The sequence below is a fragment of the Capra hircus genome, chromosome 5 (assembly GCF_001704415.2).
Source record: "Capra hircus breed San Clemente chromosome 5, ASM170441v1, whole genome shotgun sequence".
Classification (NCBI taxonomy): domain Eukaryota; kingdom Metazoa; phylum Chordata; class Mammalia; order Artiodactyla; family Bovidae; genus Capra; species Capra hircus.
The window spans coordinates 111634912-111661319 of record NC_030812.1 but is presented as its reverse complement, the minus strand read 5'-3'; the positions used below and the strand labels follow the sequence as shown (position 1 = coordinate 111661319).

General features: G+C 44.4%; 1 protein-coding gene across 2 annotated transcripts; it reads right to left on the bottom strand.

Annotated features, from left to right (window-relative positions):
- On the bottom strand, nt 125-26276 carry XRCC6 (X-ray repair cross complementing 6). 2 transcript variants are annotated; one of them, XM_005681117.3, is made up of 13 exons: nt 26183-26276; nt 25453-25542; nt 22928-23040; nt 14144-14282; nt 13619-13873; nt 12786-12966; nt 10712-10898; nt 7397-7565; nt 4932-5093; nt 4344-4473; nt 3113-3213; nt 1283-1396; nt 125-591 (listed from the first exon to the last, which is right to left on the bottom strand). In XM_005681117.3, exons 2-13 carry the CDS (start codon nt 25526-25528, stop codon nt 395-397), a joined length of 1824 nt encoding a protein of 607 aa, XP_005681174.1. In that variant the 5' UTR covers nt 25529-25542; nt 26183-26276; the 3' UTR covers nt 125-394. The 2 variants fall into 2 exon arrangements, with proteins under 2 accessions (XP_005681174.1, XP_017904315.1); XM_018048826.1 differs by lacking the exon at nt 26183-26276 and adding an exon at nt 25823-26166.

Here is a 26408-nt window from a genome sequence, read left to right as displayed (position 1 = left end):
TCATCCCTAAAGCATGTTCATGTGCCTTTAACTGTCCCACTCTTCCCTACCCTCACTGATGTTTCCGTTGGGAGGAAACGCATTCCCAGTGGGAGAGAAAGTAAAGCTCACAGCCAACGGCATCTTTGGATGCACAGGAGACATCTTTTCTCTTTTACACTATAGAACAGTATATAGTACAAAGTTAGGCTCTTTATTCAGACAGTAGAGTAAGGCACAGCAAAATGAGAGGGCGGGCTATCTCCATGGCAACAGAAAGTCTCATAAACCAAGTTCTTGAGTTCTGTCACGCAGACTCGTCCTGGATCAGGAGAAGAAAGGCTTCGACTTGATACAAACAAAACCGGGCAGCCTGGCTACACTGTGGAAGGGTGGCTGGCTGTGTGCTCTCTGGTCAGGCCTTCTGGAAGTGCTCGGTAAGGACATCGAGCAGCTCCTGCTTCTTCAGCCCGCCCTTCAGCCCATACATCCTGCAGGCTTCCTTCAGTGCAGGCACGGTGAGCTTACCCAGCGTGCCCTTGCTGACGTGGGCCTTCAGCTCCTCTTCGGACAACTCCACCTTGGGCCTTTTGCTTCCAGAACTTTCATCATCTGAGGACAGAGGTCAGGTGGGAGTGACTGGAAGGGCTACCAGTGGGATCCCAGCTATATGGCACAGGGGCCCTCATGTGATCAGGGCAGCAGCTAACCATCTTCCATAAAGCTGTGATGCCCACCTAGCACACCTTGGGGAAGACAGGTGTCTTGATAAGGCAGCTTCAGTTATACACAAAATTTAAAAAGTATCACATCTAGGAGGGAGTTAAAGGTCATAAGTCTTACCAGTTTACCCCAAACTCCTGATCATTCTGGGCGAGCAAGTCATTCATTCCTTCCTTCTTTTATTCAAAAAGCATTTATACTTTCAAGCTATACTACAAAGCTACAGTAATCAAATATAGTACTGGCCCTGAAACAGACACACAAGTCCGTGAAGCAGATAGAGTCCAGAAATGAACCTGCATTACACGGGCAATAAATATGACAATGAAAACAAGAATGGGGGAAAAGACAGCCTCTTCAATACATGGTGCTGGGGAAACTGGGCAACTATGCGCAAAACAATCAATTACTTTCTCACACCATACTTTAAAAAAATCTCAAAATGGATTAAAGGCTTAAATGTAAGACCTGAAACCATAAAACTTCTAGGTGAAAACACAGGCAGTATGCTCTGTAAGCTGTGCGGTGCAGCCAAAAAACACAAAAGAAACCCACTGAACATCCATGCCCAGCTGCTTACTTTGTTTTCGCTTGGTTACTTTTCCCTCAGGATTATAATCTGGTGGGTAGACAAGTTCCTTAAACTCATCCACAAGGGAGCCCAGTCTTTTATCCATTACTTCAGTCTTGGGCACTAGAAAATAAAAAGAAGAGTGGCCTGGTGAGTCACAAGCCCAGCCTCTGCCCAGTCCAAATCTACAGGAACCAGAGAAGAAAATACAGAATTGCTGAGACGGGGAGGTGTAAGGCGGCTCCAGGAGGCAGCTCACCTGGCCACAAAAATGTTCAGTAAAAGTCTAACATTTACCAAGTAGCTTCTAACAATTGCCCTTAATGAGCACAACAGCCAGGCACTCTCTTAAATGCTTTAAACTTACTATTATTTTTATTTACTCCTCCTAACAATCTCTGGAGTAGGGAAACCTCTCCTCATTTTACAGAGGTGGAAATTCGAGAGGTTAAATTACTTTGCTGAGGTCAAACAGCAGAGAAGGGGCAGAGCTGAGAACAGGGCTAGAGCCAGGGGATTCAACAAGAGTCCCTGCCTTCAGGGCTTACAGGCCAGGTGAGAGGAGGTAAAATCACCAACGCAGCAGAGGCCGGCAGTGCTGTGAAGGAAGAGGCCACACAGGCATGCGGGATCACGGTGGGGCAGTGGCCAGGAAGGACTCTGTGCAGACAGTCTGGCAAGCTCAGTCCAGTCTCAGCAGAAGGTACGGGAATGAGAGACAGCAGGTGGCACAGCTTGCAGGTGGGGTATGAGGAGGGCAGGACCAGCAAGGAGGCTAGAAAGGCAGCATGGCGAGGCCACGGAAGCCTCAGATGCCTGCCCAGGAACTAGGCCTCAGGCTAAGAGTGTTGGGGAGACTTTGAAGGGCTATGAATGGGGGAGCGTCGTGATCAGACTGATATTTTGGATCTCCCTGCAGGCCAGCTGTGCAGCGTATGAACTGAAGGAGGGTGAGAGAGAAGACTGAAGTGGTGCGGGGTCAGGGGCATGCCAGGCCCAGCTGATAGTCACCACCATGACCCAGGTCCAATAACTCTTATGCTTTTAAGGCTGGCTCCTTTTGTCTAGTATGAGAGAACACTAATAACTGGGAAGCCAAGAAGGCCAAACTAACGGTTCTGATCTTTTCAGCCTCTGTCTAGAGTCTCTTAAATCCAACCTGTTTTCCACTGGGTATTTACTGACATTGCTAAATGTCATGCATCCTTTTCTGAAATACATCAGAGAGTCACAATCCAGACAGGGAACAGCAGGGAGCTCAGAGGCCAGGCAGATCTCCTCCATGCCGGGTAACGAGGTACATTTTCTGAAGGCAGAGCATGCCATCTGATGGAGCAGCAGTGGGCACAGCGGTTCAGAGCAAGGGCTCTGGGCCAGCTCACAGGATTCTGAACCTAGATCCATCTACCACTACGACTTAGTGCCTGGGGCAAGTCACTCCCTTCTCTGCAACCTAGGATAGTAACGGCACCCACCTCATGGTCATCAGGAATAAATGAGTCAACACATAGGACAACAGTGCCCGGCACACAGCAAGCACTCAATAAATGGTACAGATTGTTGTTTTTAACTTTTACCAACACGGAGTCATAGGTGGCCTACTTCAGAGATGGGTCTCAGAAACCTGGCACTTTCTCCTCCTTTTACTGCGGAACTGGCCAGATCTGTTCCCAGGCAATCTAAGCTGGTCTAGAAAATCTCTCGAGCAGAGATGACCTGGACAACAAGGTCAAGTATTTAGAGGCTGATAGCAAATGCATGCATAGTACTGGAGCAGGAAAAATTAACATGAAAGCCTCCCATGAAAAGAACTTCTCAGCTCGGTTATGGCCTCCTTACATGTCAGGTCCACAGTTTGCTCAGGCTCCATCAAATCCAGCGCCAAGGCTTCCATGTTCCTGAAGTGCTGCTGCAAGACTGGGTTCTCAAAGCTGTCACTTCTGATAAAACAGTAACATGAATAAATTTTAAAAGATGTAAATATTTAAAAAACGAAAATAAAAACTCAGCTGAGACAGTGCAGGCCCAAGGTCAGCTGAGAAATACACCCAGGGTAAAATAACTGGGAGTCTTCTCTCTTGGATCAACCTCTTTCTTCCCAATTTTCAATTTATTGTCTGATGCTAAAGATCCAAAAGTGAACTTAAAAGCAAAACAATACCCACCTATCTGTCTGACACTGGCAGCTGTGGGCAGAGACACAAATAGAGGAGGCAGGGCCAGGGGAGGCACGTACAGAGAAAAGATGAAGGACGGATGATGGGCGGTGAGGAGATAATGAACTTGATAGTCTCTTTTACCATATTAAAAAGCAACATGAGAGTAAAAAGAGAAAGAACCTAGAGGCATACAGTCCTAGACTTGAACCCTGGCCCCCGTTCCTTTTAGCTGGGTGAATCTGGACAAGTTGCCTCAGTCCTCTAAGCCTCAGTTGCTTCATCTGTAAAATGGGCAGGTTCTTATGAAAATGCCATTGAATTACCTAAATGAGATACTGTTGGAATTGTATCTAGAACAGTGCCTGACACATGACAGAATCTTAACACTGCTTCCATTTGTCCAATAAAGGACTATACCAGGAGGTTTCCTTTGAAGGAGGAAGGTCAGTTTGCTCAGAAGTAGCCCAGAGACAAAAGATGGAATGTGAAAAAATGGTGTCACTTTACAAAGGTTCTGGGAGATGGTCTACGTGCATGTGGGGGAGTAACGAATTATATAATTATCCTTTTAAGCTTGCAACAGTTGACACTGGATTTACTTACTTTTACTTGCTGTGTGACAACAATCAAGAAGAAGGCCATCCAAGAACCTCCTCCTTACCGCTTCTTTGGTGAGCAAACTCAACTAACCAACCTGGCTTTCTCAGCACAACAGGTCAACCATCTATAAACACTTCGCACAATTCCAGACCTTTCGCTCTCTGCATAGCTTCTAAAGAGTTATAAACCATCAGTTAATGGAAAATAATAAAATCATATTCTCTTGGTCTGTGTTTAAGTCGAAACTCCAGTTAGAGCTTCAACTCAAGAGGCAGATCCAGAAGAAAGCCTGTGAATAATGCATCACTCGCCTGTACTTGAAGCGGAGCTTCTGAACAATAGCCTTCATCTTGTCTACCTGCTCTGGGTTGGCCATGACTTTTTCGGTAAAGGGCACCTTCCGTTTGTCATCAGCATAGGGCAAGAAGACGAGCTGGAAGCCTGAGGAAGAAAGGTATGTCTTCAGAGACCTGACCTAATAAAAGGCTTCAGTCACCAAGTTGTCGTTTTTCTCTTAGCCCCGATTCACCCTTTTGTGTCCTGGGCTGCTGGGGCTGACTTCCCTGGTGGCTCAGACAGTAAAGCATCTGCCTACAGTGTGGGAGACCCGGGTTCAATCCCTGGGTCTGGAAGATCTCCTGGAGAAGGAAATGGCAACCCACTTAGTACTCTTGCCTGGAAAATCCCATGGACAGAGGAGCCTGTCAGGCTACAGTCCATAAGGTTGCAAAAGAATCGGACACGACTTCGCGACTAACAACAACATCAACCTTATAAATACACAATTCCCAGGCTCCATTCCTAGAGACTCTGCTTTGGCTGGTCTGAGCTGGTATCCCATGAGTGATTCCAAAGCTTAAGCCAGGTTCAAAAACCCTGAAATCACCTCTTCCACCTACCTGGGGGAGCCAGTTGAATTTTCTGGTCATCCAGCTCCTCTTCCTGGGGCACCAAGGCCACAAAACAAGGCGGGGTGTTCTGGCGCGGTGTGTATCTGCACACAGCCAAGACCTCCTTCTCCAGGCACTTGGTGAGCAGAGCACTGAACAGAGTTGAGCTCCCTGGAAAACAAACGTCCCAGGGGTCTACATCCTAAAGGTGTCTCCTCCTTTCTTCCCTCTTGGCCCAAGTTATAAGCCTACAGTTTCTCTTCCATTTTCTTAAAAGGACTTTTGACACTTAGATAGGTCAGGGGTGACGGACCCAGAGCAGAGGGAAAAGTTGGGGGAGCAGAGGCACAAAAAGGAAAGGAGTAAGAGATTGGGAGCATCGAACACTCCATTTAGGAATGTGAATTACTGATGTCAGTTCACTTTCACTGTCATTAGGCTAATGATCGGAGAAGGCAATGGCACCCCACTCCAGGACTCTTGCCTGGAAAATCCCATGGACGGAGGAGTCTGGAAGGCTGCAGTCCATGGCGTCACTGAGGGTTGGACACAACTGAGCGACTTCACTTTCACTTTTCACTTTCATGCATTGGAGAAGGAAATGGCAACCCACTCCAGTGTTCTTGCCTGGAGAATCCCAGGGACAGGGGAGCCTAGTGGGCTGCTGTCTATGGGATCGCACAGAGTCAGACATGACCGAAGTGACTTAGCAGCAACAACAGGCTAATGATATAAGCCTGAATTGCTAATGAAAACCAGTCAGGTCCAGATTCCAGGGGGTTCATTAGTTATAGCACAGAGGAATATAGGTCTGGACAGATAAACCCAGTAGTCAAGTTCAGTTCAGTTCAATTCAGTTGCTCAGTCGTGTCCGACTCTGCAACCCCATGGACTGCAACACACACGCCAGGCCTCCCTGTCCATCACCAACTCCCGGAGCCTACTCAAACTCATGTCCATCGGGTCAGTGATGCCATCCAACCATCTCATCCTCTGTCCTCCCCTTCTCCTCCCACCTTCAATCTTTCCCAGCATCAGGGTCTTCTCCAATGAGTCGGTTCTTCGTGTCAGGTAGTCAAAGTATTGGAGTTTCAGCGTCAGCATCAGTCCAGTGGCCAAGTTCATGAATCTCTAATTGCAACCCTAAGGAAGATGCCAGGTTTGTGTTCTGTTTTTCCCAAACTCCCTATCTGATGCCTCCAAGAAAGAATTTTGAAGCAAGTAAGTTTTAAATATGCTAATTTCATATCCCCTCCTGGATATTGACAATATGTATCAGTGTATTGTAGGTCCTAAACCAGACCACCTAACCTGCCTCTTGAAAAATCTGTATGCAGATCAGGAAGCAACAGTTAGAACTGGACATGGAACAACACACTGGTTCCAAATAGGAAAAGGAGTACGTCAAGGCTGTATATTGTCACCCTGCTTATTTAACTTCTATGCAGAGTACATCATGAGAAATGCTGGACTGGAAGAAACGCAAGCTGGAATCAAGATTGCCGGGAGAAATATCAATAACCTCAGATATGCACATGACACCACCCTTATGGCAGAAAGTGAAGAGGAACTAAAAAGCCTCTTGATGAAAGGGAAAGAGGAGACTGAAAAAGTTGGCTTACAGCTCAACATTCAGAAAATGAAGATCATGGCAGCCGGTCCCATCACTTCATGGGAAATAGATGGGGAAACAGTAGAAACAGTGTCAGACTTTATTGTTTTGGGCTCCAAAATCACTGCAGATGGTGACTGCAGCCATGAAATTAAAAGATGCTTACTCCTTGGAAGGAAAGTTATGACCAACCTAGATAGTATATTCAAAAGCAGAGACATTACTTTGCCAACTAAGGTCCGTCTAGTCAAGGCTATGGTTTTTCCTGTGGTCATGTATGGATGTGAGAGTTGGACTGTGAAGAAGGCTGAGCGCAGAAGAATTGATGCTTTTGAACTGTGGTGTTGGAGAAGACTCTTGAGAGTGCCTTGGACTGCAAGGAGATCCAACCAGTCCATTCTGAAGGAGATCAGCCCTGGGATTTCTTTGGAAGGAATGATGCTAAAGCTGAAACTCCAGTACTTTGGCCACCTCATGTGAAGAGTTGACTCCTTGGAAGACTCTGCTGCTGGGAGGGATTGGGGGCAGGAGGAGAAGGGGACGACAGAGGATGAGATGGCCGGATGGTATCACTGACTCGATGGACGTGAGTCTGAGTGAACTCCGGGAGTTGGTGATGGACAGGGAGGCCTGGCGTGCTACTATTCACGGGGTTGCAAAGAATCGGACACGACTGAGAGACTGAACTGAACTGAACTGAAAGAAATCTTTGTTTAGTCCCATGTTTCTAAAATAAGAAACACTTTCAAAACACCCAGTAACACCTCCTATACAGTTTCCAGCAGCAGGCATTTGGGAAACGCTGCTCGGTAAACTGCCTTCTACATCACTTCTTCGTTTACCCATGGCCCGTGCCCCTTACCATTTATCAGGGACTCCTCAGGGTACACGAACAGGGAGGGCCTCAGGTAATGGTGCTTCTTCAGCATCATCAAGGGCTTGAAACCGATGAGAATCAAACCTGGTTCATCAAACCGCTTAAGCTCTTCTGTTTCCTCTTTCTCTAATACAATCTGGCGATGCCCATAGATCTATAGAAAGGGAAAGACGAGAGCCATGTAAAGAGGCTACGCAGAGACAAAATGGCTGCTACATGACAACAGCGAGTTAAAACCGGCGTTCTTCTAAGGGGCAGGAAGCACCTTCCTCCTACCAATAAGAATGGACATTCATTGAGGGCTGACCAGGCACTGCACTTTGACCACCCAGTTTATCATCTGTAACAGCTTCTTAGGCGATAAATGTTAAAAACTCTGCTTTACAGATGAGTGTGGCACCCCACTCCAGTACTCTTGCCTGGAAAATCCCATGGACGGAGAAGCCTGGTGGGCTGCAGTCCATGGGGTCGCTAAGAGTCGGACACGACTGAGTGACTTCATTTTCATGCATTGGAGAAGGAAATGGCAACCCACTCCAGTGTTCTTGCCTGGAGAATCCCAGGGACGGGGGAGCCTGGTGGGCTGCTGTCTATGGGGTCGCACAGAGTCGGACATGACTGAAGCGACTTAGCAGCAGCAGCAGCAGTACTGATGCTCAATAGTTACTAACTTGCTCCAGGTTATACAAGTGAACTGGGCCTTGAACCAAACCACATCTGTCTGGTGCTAAAGACCTGGCTCTTTAAGCATTTATGCTTTCTCTCATGTAACAACATGTACTAAACTCTCAGTCCATGAGGTTGCAAAGAGTTGGACACGACTTTAGTGAACAACAACAACAAACTCTCGGCACCACCCCGACACATAAAGGATGCTCAAACCTTACCTATTCATTGAGAGGACCTATGTCAGGTACTATGAGAGGTCTCAGTACGGGAGGCAGACACACACACATCTCTTTCAAACGTCTGTTACTATCTGTTACACTTTCAAATGTCAACATTTGCATCTGGAGCCTAAATATGTGATTTGTAACAGAAATTAGTAACAATCAAATTTGAGTTTTATTAAAAAAAAAAAGAGCTCTTAAGATTTTTCTTATAGGCACAATGAATCAAGAAAGAAACTCAGTAACCAGAAGAGGTACTTCCTATCAATAAACCAACACGGAAAGCTGCTGCTGCTGCTGCTGCTGCTGCTAAGTCGCTTCAGTCATGTCCGACTCTGTGCGACCCCACAGACGGTAGCCCATGAGGCTCCCCCGTCCCTGGGATTCTCCAGGCAAGAACACTGCAGTAGGTTGCCATTTCCTTCTCCAATGCATGAAAGTGAAAAGTGAAAGTGAAGTCGCTCATTCGTGTCCGACTTAGCGACCCCATGGACTGCAGCCTACCAGGCTCCTCCGTCCATGGGATTCTCCAGGCAAGAGTGCTAGCTACCTCCAAAATGGAAGGGGAAATTTCTTGTCATCTTCTCCTTCTGGAAAGTAGGGCAAGACACTCTGGCCTGAAATTTGTGCTCCAAAAAACATCTCAAGGGTTGAATCAAAATAATATCTAATTTTAGTCACTTAGTTGATCCTCCTAGGTCTTGAACTTATGCAAAATTGCTCTCCCACATTTTGCATAATTAAAAAGAAAGGATGACTCATTCAACTTTAATTTTAGATATCAAACCTTTCTACAGGGAAGTATTATATTCAACATGCTGAGCTGAGATAAAGTATAATGGAAAAGAACATATATAAAAAAAATATATATATATATATGAAAGTGAGAGATGCTCAGTCGTGTCTGACTCTTTGGAACCCCACGGACTGTAGCCTGCCAGGCTCCTCTGTCCGTGAAATTCTCCAGGCCAGAATACTGATGTGGGTAGCCTTTCCCTTCTTTGAGCAAGCCAGGGACTGAACCCAGATCTCCCACACTGCAGGCGAATTCTCTACTGACTGAGCCACCAGGGGATCCCAAGAATACTGGAGTGGGAACTTCCTGACCCAGGAATCAAACCCGGGTCTCCTGCATTACAAGTGGATTCTTTACCAGCTGAGCTAGCAGGGAAGCCCTAGATATAACTAAATCACTTTGCCATACAGCAGAAATTAACAGAATATTGGGACTTCCCTGGTGGCCCAGTGGCTAGTGGTGGTCCAGTGACTCCACGCTCCCAATGCAGGGGGCCTGGGTTCCATCCTTGGTCAGCAAACTAGATCCCACGTGCCACAACTAATAACAGTTTGAATGCTGCAACTAGATAATAAAGATCCTCCGCGCCACAACCAGAAGCTCCTTCATGCCACAAGGAAGATCACAGATCCTGCGACTAAGACCCGGCACAGCCGAATTAATTAAAATCCTTCTACAGATTAAACAAAGGTGAGAGGATGAGACATAAGGTTCTACATTCTTAGTCAGTCTTTCAGATTAAGGAAGGCATGCATGTATCATTTCAAAACACAGGAAGAACTGTGATTAGTTTGGTAAAACAACAACAACAATAACAACAACCGTCTCCCTTAAAAAAAGAGTACACTTCACATCTAACACACTTCACACTTTCCCTAACTCATCTTCCTTGTTGCTGCTTAGTCACTGCGCTGTGTTCAACTCTCGTGACCCCATGGACTACAGCCCGCCCGGCTCCTCTATTCATGGGATTTCCCAGGTAAGAATACTGGAATGGGTTGCCATTTCCTTCTCCAGGGGATCTTCCCAACCCAGGGATCAAACCTGGTCTTCTGCACTGGCAGCTGGGTTCTTTACCACTTGAGCCCCTAGGGAAGCCCTTCAGCACAGTGGTAAAGAATCTGCCTGCCAATGCAGGAGATGCAAGAGGCCTGGGTTTGATCCCTGGGCCGGGACGATTCCCTGGAGGAGGAAATGGCAACCCACTCCAGTAATCCTGCCGGGGAAATCCCATAGACAGAGGAGCCATGGTGGGCTACAGTTTATGGGTTGCAAAGAGTTGGACACGACTGAGTACACACAACTCGCCTACCTAGTCAACTATAAAACCCTTTCTGCCGTGGTACTGAGCAAGGAATTAGACTGTTGAGACTGAGAGTAGCATGTGCTGAGTGACTGAGGGCTGAAGTTTTCACTGACATCTCTTTCAAATAACTGGGTCTAACTTTCTAGCCCCTAAGGTATTACTGATCCAGATGCCATATTCCAAAGGGTAATGACAACAACTTGGCTGGAAGGATGCACACATGAAAGGTTACTTAACTGGTTAGACTGATCCTGTCTCCCTCCTCAACAGTTCAACAGGACAAAATTCAGTTAAGAAGGAAGACCTACCTGGGACCTCTTGGTGTCACTAGGCAAAAGCAAACTGCCTGTATTTACATTAAATGTCCGGGTCTTGGTTTTCACTGGTTCATTGGTTTCACGATAAAGCCTCACTGGAGAAGGTCTGTAAGCCTTCTGGACCATATTATAAATGCCAACAGTGAGAGCTACATCTTTGTTGAGTTTAAGCTTCAACCTGAAGGAGAGAAAAAATTTTAAATTTGGACTGAAAGATTATACTTTCCTATCTAAAATTCCTTCATGGCTCCCAAGCCCTAATTTGTTTTATCCCATCCAATAATTCAAGCTCTTTGAATACAAACATAAAGCATTTTAATAATACAATGGAGTTTGCTATAATACATCTTAGGGTCTGTACCACAAAAAATTAGTTTCAGAACATATTGTTATCTCCTTAAAAGAATAATAAAGAATGTACTGTAAAGATTTTTTTAATTGAGTCTAGCCATTTATTAAATCAATTTACAGCTCTTCTCTCATTTAATCATCATCATAACCCTATAAGTACTATGTTATCTGTGCTTTCTGCTTGTCTGGTATACCTTCCCTCTTCTTTTAACCATGAAACTCCAAGTTTTCTTTGAAAATCTCCCTTTCCCTACTGCTCTGGGAAAATGTCCAGCAAAGTACCGTGCCCTACCTTGACCAAAGGATGGGCATATCTGGTCCAGGCTCAAGCCATCAGACTTGTTCCTGAGAGTCTGGAGACAAAGAGCTTAGGACAGTGCCTGGCACATAATAATCATGCAATAAATAATTATGTTATTTATTATAACAACGATAAGTATAATAATTTTCTAAGCCTTAGGCAATTCATTTTCAAATAGCTCCAATTTATTATTATTCTACCCAGTACCCTATAATGACTCTTTCACAAAATAGTAAGACTAGCTACCATTTATAATTACGTTATTCCTTTTAATCATCACAGCAGTCCTTTAAGGAGGAACCATTTTTGCTCCCATTTTACTGAGGCTCAGAGAAGCTAGGACTATAGCCAGGACTATAATTCAAATCAATCTGACTCCATAACCTACTTTCAACCACCGTTTCATCCTCCCTGCCACTTCCACCAACATGCTAGATTTCCAAACTGGAGTAGTAACAATATTCCACTGTTTCAGGAAGAGGGGGAAGGTGATAGGCTGCTTATTTGAGGAAAAAGAGAAACGTCCCCCCTCTTTTCTTGGGGGAAAGAGAGACCAATGACAAAACTATTAACTACAACAAAGAGATGCATCTTGGTTTCCTTAAAAAACTTCATGGGTTTTCTAGTGGAACTGTAGTTTTTGAAAACAGCTCAAAAACTACCAATGGTCTTCTTCTTCTCTACTGAGGAAAGCTGTCTAAAATCAAAGTCTGATGCTCTTCAGTAAGAAACACTGAAGAGGCTTTAGGATTCTAATCCTAACTTCTCTAAAAGAAGATAATCCAACCCTCTGGTTCCCATGGCTCAGATGGTAAAGAATCTGCCTACAGTGCAGGAGACTCAGGTTCAATCCCTGGGTCTGGAAGATCCCCTGAAGAAAGGAATGGCAATCCACTCCAGTATTCTTGCCTGGAGAATTCCATGGACAGAGGAGCCTGGTGGGCTCCAGTCCACAGGATCCCAGAAAGTCAGACATGAGGGAGCAACTAACACTTCCTCTTTTTCATTTTTAATAAGAAACTAGAATAACACAACAACAATGATAATTAACATGCATTGAGTTTTTGTTCTATATGAGGTACTATTGTTATCCCCAATCTACAGAGGAGAAAAAACTGACAATGTCCTCGAGAGTGAACCTGGGGACACCGTTAGGCCACAGTTGTTTACCCCAAAGGAGTGGAGAGGTATGTTACTTCAGACAAACAGCATACCTGCTCTGTCTAGAGAAAGAAAAGCAAATAACTTGTGTCATCCTGAAATAAAGCACATTTTTTTAAGAGGAACACAGTGAGGCAGTGGTATAACCCAGAGCTGGTACAACCCAGAGCTAAGCTGCAAGAAGGTCAAAGCCATGCATGGCTTATGATTAGTCAGGGGCCTTGAAGGTGCTGACCCAGGCTTAATACCCACCTGTAGAGCACACGCTTCCTGGTCTCCTTGGCACGAACCTTCCTCAACAGGTCTTCGAGCTTGCTAGACTCCTCAAAGTGAATCCCTATGTCCTCATCCTCTGCTACGATAATATCTCTGTAGAACAAGGATATGTCAAAGCCTCCACGTTTCTTTAGGTGCATCAAGTCAAGGAAGATACCTGGGGCGAGGACAGACAACAATGAGGGGAAACAATTTCCAGCAAGGGACAATTTTTTTCAGTTAAGTTCAAATATGCTAAACAAATGCTTCTAAGACTAGATTGATAAATAAACATTTTCAGGACTTAGAGAAAGTGGTTAAGGGGATTAGCTGCTCTAATGACTTCAGAAAAGTTATTCAAAGAACCACCATTCGTGGTGGCACCGAAGTCAAGAAAAGCTCACTCCAGTAGAGTCCTTCGGACAGCTAATGGCCTGGCCATTTTCACTGGGAATGTTACATAAGGGTTTCCCCTAGCTTCACTTTATTTTTTCATTTTCCTCTGAAGGGTGAAAAGCAAATATTTGCCGTCAGCTATAAAGAAGCAATAAAAAATGACTTAGCAACTAAACAATGACCAAAATAAAAAACGGAAGGGACTTCCCCGATGGTCCAATGGTTAAGACTTCATGCTTCCATCACAGGGGGCGTGAGTTTAATCTCTGGTTGGGAAACTAAGATTCCCACAAGCCACACAATGTGATCAAATAAATTAAAGACTGGGGGCCTCTCCTTTGGGGAGAGGGTGTACTATCCTTTGTTTGCTGAATAAAACTGAGCTGTAATGGAGCTGTTGAAAACAAAAAAAAAAACAGAATGAGAATACCAACCAGTGTCCCGGAGATCCCCAGCTTTGGTCCTGGCCCGGCTGGCTTTGGCACTGTCGTCACCGTGGGGGTCATCTTCATTGGTGAAAAGCATGATCCTCTTATGGCTCATCTTGAACTGGACGTCGCTGAAGAGGTTGGCACAGACCCACAGCACTTCACTTAAGGAGTAATCAGAGCCGTGGCCAATTTGGTCTTGGAAACATTTCTTCCCCTCCTGCCCCTTAAACTTGTCAAGCTCCTGCACTCGTTTAGCACCTGATCGGAGACAGGGGGTTAAATGGGCAGCAAAGTCAGAACGGTGTCAGCGGCCACACGCACAAAACCAACAGAAGGGCCTAGGGTCTCTTTCTCACCCAGCGCTGATTAACCCATGCCACAGAGGTCCACATCCCAGGAAGAACCCCCTTGTGCAGGAAAGCATACTCCCAGTCAAGATGTCATTGCTTCCTCCTCCACAGCCCTCCTTGTGCCTGGCAGTTACCTTCTCATGCGAAAGGGAAAGGCTGATCACAGAATACTATTGACCTGGATTATCCAATTCCTGTAAGACGTAAATATTTTTGAAATTCACTGAATTTTTGTCCTTCTTGGTACCATAGAACACCACTGCCAAGAGATCTCGATTACTGCTTATGATCTTATTGGTGTATACGCTCCGGATGCACTGAAAAAACAAAAACAAAACTTCAGTTAATATTATTTACCACTAAACTTAAGCTCCACAAGTGCCTGACACATAGTAGGGCCCTCAATATATGTTTGCTGAATTTGTACACGGCCTTAGAGTAAGGCGTGACTCCTACCTTCAGGAAACTCACAAACCAGTGAGAATGCTGGCCATTTACATTATGATAACAAAAAAGCAGATTGTGATAAAACACAGGACAGAAGTATAAGCAGTTCCTACTATAATAAATCAGAGAATTGAAACCAGGTATATACCCAGGAAGGAAACTCTACTATAGGGAAATAAATAAATAAAAGCCCAGCAGTAGAATCAGAAACGGAGAAGGCGATGGCACCCCCCTCCAGGACTCTTGCCTGGAAAATCCCATGGATGGAGGAGCCTGGTGGGCTGCAGTCCATGGGGTCACGAAGAGTCAGACATGACTGAGCGACTTCCCTTTCACTTTTCATTTTCATGCATTGGAGAAGGAAATGGCAACCCACTCCAGTGTTCTTGCCTAGAGAATCCCAGGGATAGGGGAGCCTGGTGGGCTGCCGTCTATGGGGTCACACAGAGTCGGATACAACTGAAGCAACTTAGCAGCAGCAGCAGCAGAATCAGAAAACCAGAATTTGAGTCCCAATGGTGTCATTTACTTAACTCGCTGAGTCTAGACAGGCCACTTTATCATTTCTCTAGTAGCTTGATACCAAGAAACAAAATATACATGCATAAAATTTAAGCAAATGTTAAATACATGTGACCTGGGGGCTTCCCTGGGGATCCAGTGGTTAATGACTTAGCAATTAAACAACCACCACCAGTGGTTAAGAATCCACCTACCAATGCACAGGACCCAGGTACTATCCCTGGTCCAGGAAGATCCCACATGCTGTGGGGCAACTAGGCCTGTGCCCCACAACTACTGAAGCCCACGCACCTAGACCTCATGCTCTGTAACAGAAGAATGAGAAGCCCAAGAACCCCAACTAGCGAGTAGCCCCCAGTCCCTACAACTAGAGAAAAGCCTGCAGGCAATGAAGACACAGAGCAGCCAAAAATAAAAAAAATAAATAAATAAAATGGTTTTTTTAAAAAAGTATATGTGACCTGAAATAAATCTGTAACTACCAACAGCATTTTTTGACATAAAATTTGCTTAACTACACATTTAAAGACGTCAGTATTCCAGGAAAGTTCTAGCCATCCATTTACACCAAAGCCAGCATGTGATAAATCAGTGTCTCATAAGTGGGTTAGGCCTTGTGGCCTATAATTCTAGAGACACTGACAAAATTAAGTTTCTGATTCTGCAAAGCTGAGGAATAAACCAACCCTGGCAACCCCTCTCCATATCCTGCTTGAGACTCTACCTGGTCTTCCTCCTTAGCAACTCTCTCCTGGAATGCAGAACTTATATATGGCATGTCTAGTCATTGACAGTAATCTTCATGGCAAGGAGTCATTTTTTAAATTTAAATTTTTTATTTATTAAGTCTAAAGACAATTAAAATCTTTAAGGCTATCATTTCTATAAATATTTTAATCTATTCTTTGAGCACTCTACAGACTTCTATAAAAATCTGGTGAGGGTTTCTTCATGTTCTAAAATAAACCACACACAGAGACAGCATGTACAAACTAAAACAGAATATAAGTAAATGTTTTTTCCTTGCTTCTTATCAAATACATTATGTTCATCTGTGAATGTTCCACTTATTCACTGCATAATACGGCGGTTCTTTCTGGGTTCTCTAGGTATTCCCATTTCACTGAGCCCTGTAAAATTACACATAGCAATCTTTTTACATATACTGTAAGTGTATCACCTTGGGGCAGAGGGTATATAGCCTTCATCACATCTCCTAAGAGGCCCATGATCCCAAAAATGTTAAAGCAGTGTTCCTCAAAGAGTGATCTCCAAGCATTGGCATCACCTTGGAACTTCGCTGGACAAGCGTTTTCTTTCCTTTTTGGCCTCTGTATGTGGGATCTAGTTCCCCAACCAGGGATCGAACACAAGCCCCCTGCAGTGGAAACACGACCACTGCCCCACCAGGGAAGTCCCTGGAAATGCAAATTCTTGCACTCTGCTCTAGACCTATAGGATCAGAAATTCTGACTGCGGGGTGAGGTCCTACAATCTGTGTCAACAAGCCCTGCATGATGTTTAATTGAGGTGAAATTCACATAACAAAACTAACCATTTCAAAGTGAACAATTCAGTGTTCAATTAATACACTCACAATGTTGTACAGCCACCACCTCTATCTGTAACAGTTACCAAACATTTTCATCATCCCAAAAGCAAACCCCATACCCATTAAGAAGTTGCTCCCCATTCTTCCCTCCCCCTCCAGCCTGGGGTAACTACCCACCTGCATTCTCTGTGGATTATCTATTCTATATTTCATATAAATGCAAACATACAGAATGTGACCTTTTGCCTGGCTTCTTTCACTTAATGTTTTCAAGGTTCAGTCACCTTGTAGCTTGTATCAGTACTTCATTCTTTTTTATGGCTTCAGTCCATTTGGCTTCCCTGGTGGCTCAGTGGTAAAGAATCCGATTGCCAATGAAAGAGACTCAGAATTGATTCTTGGGTCAGGAAGACCCCCTGGAGAAGGAAATGGCAACCCACTCCAGTATTCTTGCCTACAAAATTCCATGGACAGAGGAACCTGATGGGCTGCAATCCATGGGGTCACAAAAGAGCCAGAATGGCTTAGTGACTAAATAACAACAATAATATTCCACCTAAATATAAACTCCAATACTTTGGCCATCTGATGCGAGAACTGACTCAATGGAAAAGACCCTGATGCTGGGAAAGATTGAAGGTGGGAGGAGAAGGGGATGACAGGATGAGATGGCTGGACGGCATCACTGACTCGATGGACATGAGTTTGAGTAAGCTCTGGGAGTTGGTGATAGATAGGGAAGCCTGGCGTGCTGCAGTCCATGGGGTCCCAAAGAGTAGGACAAAACTGAGCAACTGAACTGACTGACTATATATAAACATTTTGTTTATCCATTCAAAAAGTTTTAGAATGAGATAGGGAGTGGTGACATGAATGACTAAATACCTTAAAACTGTATACTTCAAAATGGTTATGAAATTACTTCCTAATTTTGTTTTGTGAATTACATCTCAATCTAAAAAATGAAAATATTTAATTCTGACAATTTGACACAGCAGGTACTATTATTTCCATTTTACAGATGAGAAAATGTATAAAAGCTTTAGCAACTCTCTTAATATCATACAGTTTGTAAGTGGCAGAATTAGGATTTGAGAAGCTGTTTTTTATTTAATTGGGTAAATACCCAGGAGTTCCCCTCCTGGGTCAAATAATAAGTCTATGTTTAAGCTTCTGAGGAACTGCCAAACTATTTTCCACAGCAGCTGATCCATTTCATATTCCCACCTGCAACGTATGAGGGTTCCACTTTCTCCACATCCTTGCCAACACTTCCTATTGTTCTTCTTTTTTTTTTTTAATTATACCAGCTCTAGTGGGTATGATCAGAGAAGGCAATGGCACCCTACTCCAGTACTCTTGCCTGGAAAATCCCATGGACGGAGGAGCCTGGAAGGCTGCAGTCTATGGGGTCGCTGAGGGTCAGACATGACTGAGTGACTTCACTTTCACTTTTCACTTTCATGCATTGGAGAAGGAAATGGCAACCTACTCCAGTGTTCTTGCCTGGAGAATCCCAGGGACGGGGAGCCTGATGGGCTGCCATCTATGGGGTCGCACAGAGTCGGACACGACTGAAGCGACCTAGCAGTAGCAGCAGTGGGTATAAACTTCATTTCAGTTTTGGTTTGCACTTCTCTAATGCCTAAAGATCTGACATATAGAATGCCTGATGAACTATGAAATGAGGTTCCTGACATGGTACAGGAGACAGAGATCAAGACCATCCCCATGGAAAAGAAATACAAAAAAGCAAAATGGCTGTCTGAGGAGGCCTTACAAATAGCTGTGAAAAGAAGAGAAGCAAAAAGCAAAGGAGAAAAGGAAAGATATAAGCATCCGAATGCAGAGTTCCAAAGAATAGCAAGAAGAGATAAGAAAGCCTTCTTCAGCAATCAATGCAAAGAAATAGAGGAAAACAACAGAATGGCAAAGACTAGAGATCTCTTCAAGAAAATTAGAGATACCAAGGGAACATTTCATGCAAAGATGGGCTCGATAAAGGACAGAAATGGTATGGACCTAACAGAAGCAGAAGATATTAAGAAGAGGTGGCAAGAATACGCAGAAGAACTATTCAAAAAATACCTTCACGACCCAGATAATCACAATGTGATCACTCATCTAGAGCCAGACATCCTGGAATGTGAAAGTCAAGTGGGCCTTAGAAAGTGCCGGGAGCCAGCACGGGAGATCCCACCCATGACAAGGTCAAGCGGAAGAGACCTAACACGCAAGGTGGATCAGGACTTGAGGGACCCCATGGACCTGCTTGAGCATCTACCCCAAAACCAGAATCTGTCTGTCTTACTATTTTATGTCTTCACTAAAGCTTTCTGACATTAACAGGGGGCTATCCCCAACCACTATTCTCTGGAGAAAATCAACTTAGGGCTCTAGTTAATAAGTCTCCTGGGCATGATAAGTGAAAGTGAAAGTGAAGTCGCTCAGTTGTGTCCGACTCTTTGCAACCCCGTGGACTGTAGCCTACCAGGCTTCTCCGTCCATGGGATTCTCCAGGCAAGAATACTGGAGTGGGTTATCATTTCCTTCTCCAGGGGAATCTTCCCGACCCAGGGATCGAACCCAGGTCTCCCACATTGGAGGCAGACGCTTTAGCCTCTGAGCCACCAGGGAAGATCTGGGCATGATAGGAGTGTTTCAATTCAGACCTTTCTGATGGCTTTCTAACTTGCCTGACAGGTTTATCCGGACTTTTACAACCATGTCTGTGATTGTTCACAGCCTCCCAACCACGAGAGGCACGGGAAGCTTAAAACATTCTAAAAATATAGCGCCTTTTGAGGAGTTAAAAATTATTATAGTAGTACTGGTGGAGGGTTTCATTATTGAACCAATGCTTGCTGCTAAGTTTTCATATCTTTCGTTGTGTGCCTGGGAGTGCATTAATTAATATAGTTGATATATAGAAATATAAGTAGTAGCCTTGGTATTAACAACATTAAACCCTGAGTTAATAAATTCTTTGTTATAGCCCACTGCACCTTTGCCCTATAGGAATGCAACTTTATCTAGTGCTTTTGGAGAATGGTGCTAGACTTTAGAAAAATCACCTTTAGAGAAAATAAGTATTTCTTTGGAAGGAATGATGCTAAAGCTGAAACTCCAGTACTTTGGCCACCTCATGCAAAGAGTTGACTCATTGGAAAAGACTCTGATGCTGGGAGGGATTGGGGGCAGGAGAAGAAAGGGACGACCGAGGATGAGATGGCTGGATGGCATCACGGATTCGATGGACGTGAGTCTGAGCAAACTCCGGGAGATGGTGATGGACAGGGAGGCCTGGCGTGCTGCGATTCATGGGGTCGCAAAGAGTCGGACACGACTGAGCGACTGAACTGAACTGAACTGAAACTTTATCAGAACAGAGAGTCATAAAATGTTATCAGGCCTCCTGGCCAGAAGATGATGTAAATCACCTAAGACCTCTGTAAATGGAAAGGTATGCAGAAAGAAAGCCTGGTCTCGATAAGGGTCAAGACTGCTGACCCTGGATGACTCTACATCTTCCATTATTCTCTATGTACAACTTAAGGTATAAACGCTCCTTTTGAAAATAAAGTTGTGGGCCTTGCTCACTGAGGCTTGGTCTCCCCATGTCATTCTTTCTCTTTCTGTTTCTTTTTCAGGTGATTCCCCTGGAGCACAGAGGCTCTCTGAGTTCACTTTCCTGCCAGGGCTTCTAAGACCCTCTCAAGAAGGTGCTCTGCGCCTTCGCCTGAGGGCAAGAAGGCGCCTGAGGCCTTCGTGAACAGAGTAAGTCCCATGTAGGTGCTTTATCGGCTTTCTGTGTAAACCAAGGAATATCAAACTTTTCCTCTCCTCTACTTTCTTAACTGCAACATTCATTCTCTCTCTCTCTCTCACCGACACTGTCTCTCTTGAGGGTACGCCTGGATCCTGCTGGGGCCGGACCCCAGTAAGAAAGCATCACTATGAACAAAGCTAGTGGAGGTGATGGAATTCCAGTTGAGCTATTTCAAATCCTAAAAGATCATGCTGTGAAAGTGCTGCACTCAATATGCCAGCAAATTTGGAAAACTCAGCAGTGGCCACAGGACTGGAAAAGGTCAGCTTTCATTCCAATCCTAAAGAAAGGTAATGCCAAAGAATGCTCAAACTACCACACAACTGCACTCATCTCACATGCTAGTAAAGTAATGTTCAAAATTTTCCAAGCCAGGCTTCAGCAATACATGAACCGTGAACTTCCTGATGTTCAAGCTGGTTTTAGAAAAGGCAGAGGAACCAGAGATCAAATTGCCAACATCCACTGGATCATGGAAAAAGCGAGAGAGTTCAAAAAAAACATCTATTTCTGCTTTATTGACTATACCAAAGCCTTTGACTGTGTGGATCACAATAAACTGTAGAAAATTCTGAAAGAGATGGGAATACCAGACCACCTGACCTGCCTCTTGAGAAATCTGTATGCAGGTCAGGAAGCAACAGTTAGAACTGGACATGGAACAACAGACTGGTTCCAAATAGGAAAAGGAGTACGTCAAGGCTGTATATTGTCATCCTGCTTATTTAACTTCTATGTAGAGTACATCATGAGAAACGCTGGACTAGAAGAAACACAAGCTGGAAACAAGATTGCTGGGAGAAATATCAATAACCTCAGATATGCAGATGACACCACCCTTATGGCAGAAAGTGAAGAGGAACTAAAAAGCCTCTTGATGAAAGTGAAAGAGGAGAGTGAAAAAGTTGGCTTAAAGCTCAACATTCAGAAAACGAAGATCATGGCATCCGGTCCCATCACTTCATGGCAAATAGATGGGGAATCAGTGGAAACAGTGTCAGACTTTATTTTTTGGGGCTCCAAAATCACTGCAGATGGTGACTGCAGCCATGAAATTAAAAGATGCTTACTCCTTGAAAGGAAAGTTATGACTAACCTAGATAGCATATTCAAAAGCAGAGACATTACTTTGCCAACAAAGGTCTGTCTAGTCAAGGCTATGGTTTTTCCTGTGGTCATGTATGGATGTGAGAGTTGGACTGTGAAGAAAGCTGAATACCAAATAATTGATGCTTTTGAACTATGGTGTTGGAGAAGACTCTTGAGAGTGCCTTGGACTGCAAGGAGATCCAACCAGTCCATTCTGGGATTTCTTTGGAAGGAATGATGCTAAAGCTGAAACTCCAGTACTTTGGCCACCTCATGCAAAGGGTTGACTCATTGGAAAAGACTCTGATGCTGGGAGGGATTGGGGGCAGGAGGAGAAGGGGTGACGGAGGATGAGATGCCTGGATGGCATCACTGACTCGATGGATGTGAGTGTGAGTGAGCTCCGGGAGTTGGTGATAGACAGGGAGGCCTGGCGTGCTGCGATTCATGGGGTCACAAAGATTCGGACACGACTGAGCGACTGAACTGAATGCCTCAAGATGTCGAGCGTCTTTTCATGTGCTTTTGGACAACTGAACATCTTTAGAGAAATGTATATTCAGGTCTTGTGGTCATTTCTAAATTAGGTTGTCCAGGGCTTCCCTGGTGGTACAATGGTTAAGAATCCTCCTGCCAGGGACTTCCCTGGTGGTCCAGTAGTTAGGAATTTGCCTTGCAACGCAAAGGACATGGGTTCTGTCCCTGGTAGGGGAACTATGACCCCACATGCCATGGAGCAACTAAGTCCATGTGCACAACTAGAGAGCTCGAGTGTCGCATCTAAGACTAATGCAGCCTAATAAATAAATGAGTATTAAACAAACAAACGAATCCTCCTATCAATACAGGTGACATGAGTCCAATTCCTGGTGGAGGAAGATCCCACATCCCAAGGATCGCCTAAGCCAGTGTACCATAACTACTGAGCCTGGGCTCTAGAGCCCAGGAGCCAAAATTACTGAGCCTGCATGACCTAGAGCCCACGTGCTGCAAGGAGAAGGCCCCGCAATGAGAAGCCCTTACAGTGTAAATAGAGAGCAGCCCCGCCTCCCTGCAACTACAGAAAGCCCGCGTGCAGCAACGAAGATCCAGCACAACCAAAATAAAATTGATAAATAAAAATTAGGTTGTTTGTCCTCTTGTTATAATAATCTTCCACAATCACAAGTAATACTCAGCTTCCACATAATTACTTACAAAAGGACTTATCTCACAGCATAACTGTTGGAACTTCTTTCCTGTCTTTACACAAACATCTCTAGAGAAAGAGGAGCCAACTTCTACGACCAGAGCTAACACAGAAGGTGGGAGCAATGTATTCCCAGGGTCAGAAGCTCAAACCCAAAATAAAATGGACCTGCTCTCCAACTCCTGCTACTCTTTTTCAGCTGCAAGTATAGGTAGCCATCCTAGGAGGCTAACCACCATTTATCAATCCAAACAAACTTTTCTAAGAGTCCACATTTTTTAAAGTGGTGTTAATACTTTTTTGTTTGTTTAATTAAATGAAAAGGTAGTCTCACCTGGATGCTCATGTCAAAAGGAGTCAACTCATCTTCATCCTGAGATTCAAACATGGCCCTGGAAGCGTCAACCAAGAAAATCAAACTATCTCTTCCTGAATATGAATAATCTCCTATGGGGGGAAAAAAAATGTGAAGGAAGTATTTGCAGTTGTTTCACATTTATCATGTTTATTATTCATATAAAACAAATAGAAAAAAGCCCATTAAGCAAAACTATAACCTGATGAATTATTATAAGATGAACGCCCCTAGGGAATTCCTTTGTGGTCCAGTGGTTAGGACTCCATGCTTTCACTGCTGAGGACACAGGTTCAATCCCTGGCCAGAGAACTAAGATTTGGCAAGCCATGCTCACGCAATGCAACCCAAAAGGAAAAAAGGTGAGCATTCTTAAAATCAACAGCACATTAGGAAATTGAATCTTGCCAGTCACCCCTGAAGCCCTCTCCAGGTCCCCTTCCAATTTTAACACCCACCTTCCTCCCAAGAGTAACCACCATCCTGACTTTGGTAATCATTTTTCATTATTTTTCTTTATAGTTTAATCATCCAAGCCAACATTCCTACACACTGGTTTTGACTTTAAAAAAAAAACACAAAAAACAGTTTTTAAAGCCTCTTAATCCATGGATAGCCCCTCTGTCTTTTGTCTCTTATAATTTATTTGCCAAAGGACCTAGCTACTATGTCATATAGTTTTCCACCTTCTGGATTTTGCTTGACTACATTCTTCTGATGTAGATTAATATAGTTCGGTCTTTTCCACAAAGGACCTATAGAGACTTCATCAGATTTGGTGTTTTGTTTTTTTTTTTCTGGCATAATTACATTATAGGTGATGTTGAGTTTTTCATAAAAAGACATAGTATCTGGTTGTCTCCCTTTTGACTATGCTTCTTCCTAATGCAATAAATTTATTTACCCATCTTTTCTAAAGCAATACATGTCAAGAACCTCAAAGAAAAATTCTACCTTGAGCCAATAAATTTTACTTCTTAGGAATCTATATTAAGAAAATAAGATATGGAAAAACCCTATGCAAAAATTTCCACAATGTTGTTTATTAAAGTAAGAAACTGAAAACTAAAATGTCCAAAGGAAGGTAGACTGAAAAAATTCACAGCACATTTAAAGTGAGTCAGAGGCTATATTTGCAGTTACATGGAAAGATATATCTATAGTACAGTAAAGAAAAAAGGTACACAAAGTTATGTTTAAAATTCTTTTTGAAAAACATAAAATTTGAAAGTATAAATTAAAAAGGAGGAAATATAAGCACTATGATTACAATTATATAAAAATCAGATACAAACAAAAACAGACTATATATACTTAGCAAACACATAGTCTGAAAGACATAGGAAGGAAATATGCTAACTGCCAAAATGCTAGTAATGGCTGTGTAAGAGTGGTAGATTATGTAGATTACAGATCTTTCATTTTTATATTTCTTATATTTCTCACTTTTAATAAAAATACTTTAAAATTTTCTACCCAGGACTTAAATTAACCAGTATGTAGAATACATGATTTCCTAAAAGAAATCAACCCTGAATATTCATTGGAAGGACTGATGCTGAAGCTCCAATACTTTGGCCACCTGATGCAAAAAGCCAACTCACTGGAAAAGACCCTGACGCTGGGAAAGACTGAAGGCAAAAGGAGAAGGGGGCAGCAGAGGATGAGATGGTTAGATAGCATACTGCCCCAGTGGACATGAATCTCAGCAAACTCTGAGAGACAATGAAAGACAGGGGAGGCGTACTGTAGTCCATGGGATCCCAAAGAGTTGGATGCAACTTATTAACTGAACAAGACATGCAACCCTTGTTTCTTTTCCTTTGGCCTATGTGTTACTGTGTTGCCTGAACACATACTCCCAAAACACCAGGCTAAGGTGAAGGAATGACTCTTGTATCTGTGTTGCTAACATTTACTCTTTGGTTGCTGCAGTTATTGTAGGGTGAAAGCATTTTTGCACTGAGGTCCAAGAATGAGAAAAACTACTTTCCTGGGTGAGGAAGGTTCTTACCTGAGCCACCTAAGGTGACCCTTAATACCAATGTTTCAGTGTAATTTATTGGAGCTCAATCTATCAGTGCCCAGCAAAAGTTTGAGACTAGGAATGTACCATAGACTAGAGTAGGACCCAAATGAAAGTGCCTAGGGCTTCCCTGGGGGCTCGGCTGGTAAAGAATCTGCCTGCAATTTGGGAGACCTCGGTTCGATCCCTGGGTTGGGAAGATACCCTGAAGAAGGGAATGGCTACCCGCTCCAGTATTCTGGCCTGGAGAATTCCATGGACTGTATAGTCCACCGGGTCGCAAAGAGTCAGACATGACTGAGCAACTTTCATTTTCACTTTCAGAGCAGCTCTGCAAAGTTCAAAAGGAGGAAAGTACTGGAGATTCTCTGGGGAGAGAAGGGTGGGCCAGGAGACAACAAGGGTCATCCAGCAGAGATGGGCAGGGAAAGTCTTTCACACACACACACAATGGTACATGTTAATGAAATTCACTTACCACCTGCTTCAAGGCCCTCTTCTTGTTCTTCTTCCTCATCACCCTGATTTTTGTAGTAAGACTCCCACCCTGACATGTTGTTACTGCTCACTAGGTGAAAGAAAGCGAAGATCAGTAACAAAGTAAATTTAAACCTAAAAGTTATCCACTCCTAGGATCCTCTGAGATCTGTCCTAAAGGCTATAGTTTACTTGTGAGAAATGTGGATGCTGGATCCTGCTGCCTGGAGTGCTTGGTAATGAAGATGCAAAGGCAAACGGGCATGGGGACCATTTCTGAAGCAGCCTCTCCTGAGCTATATCCCTTACGGACGATTCAGGGCCGGTGGCCCGTGATAACCCCTCTAATGGGTGTGCTTGGGTAGCCTGACCTAGTGGTCCAGTCTCGTCTCCGGCATCATCTGGACTGGAGATTCCCAGTCCAGGGTACTCCGTCTCTTAGCAGACCCACTTATCCTCATCCCGACCCCAAATCCTCCCCAACTCCTCAGCTAGCTATGCCCACTGAGGTCTCAAACGAAGCCGCCCTCCAAGGCCAGGTGCCGCCTTCTCCCCGAAGGAAGAAACGGAGATGAGAGGCTGTCTCCTCCACCCCCTCGGGTCTGCACACTTCTCGCTGACACCGCCCCACCGCGAGGCTACGGGGGACTCGCAAGTCTGAATAGGCAAAGCAGAATGAAGCCAGCCCTGGCCAGCAAACAACAAACAGAGAACAGCCCCTTCCCGCCTACCTTGAACTCAAGGAAGAGATCAATTTGGGCAGAAGGCGGGGCTCCGCGCACGCGCAAGCTCCTGTTCTCGCACCCAATCAACTCCGCTCACGTCATCACGCACAGCGCGCCCTGTTTCTGTCTAGCAAACACGCCCACTCCCACAAGGCGCTTTCCGCATCGGCCCCGAACTACCACCACGCCGTCTGCGAAGCCCCGCCCCCGCCCGCCAAACCCCGCCCCTCAC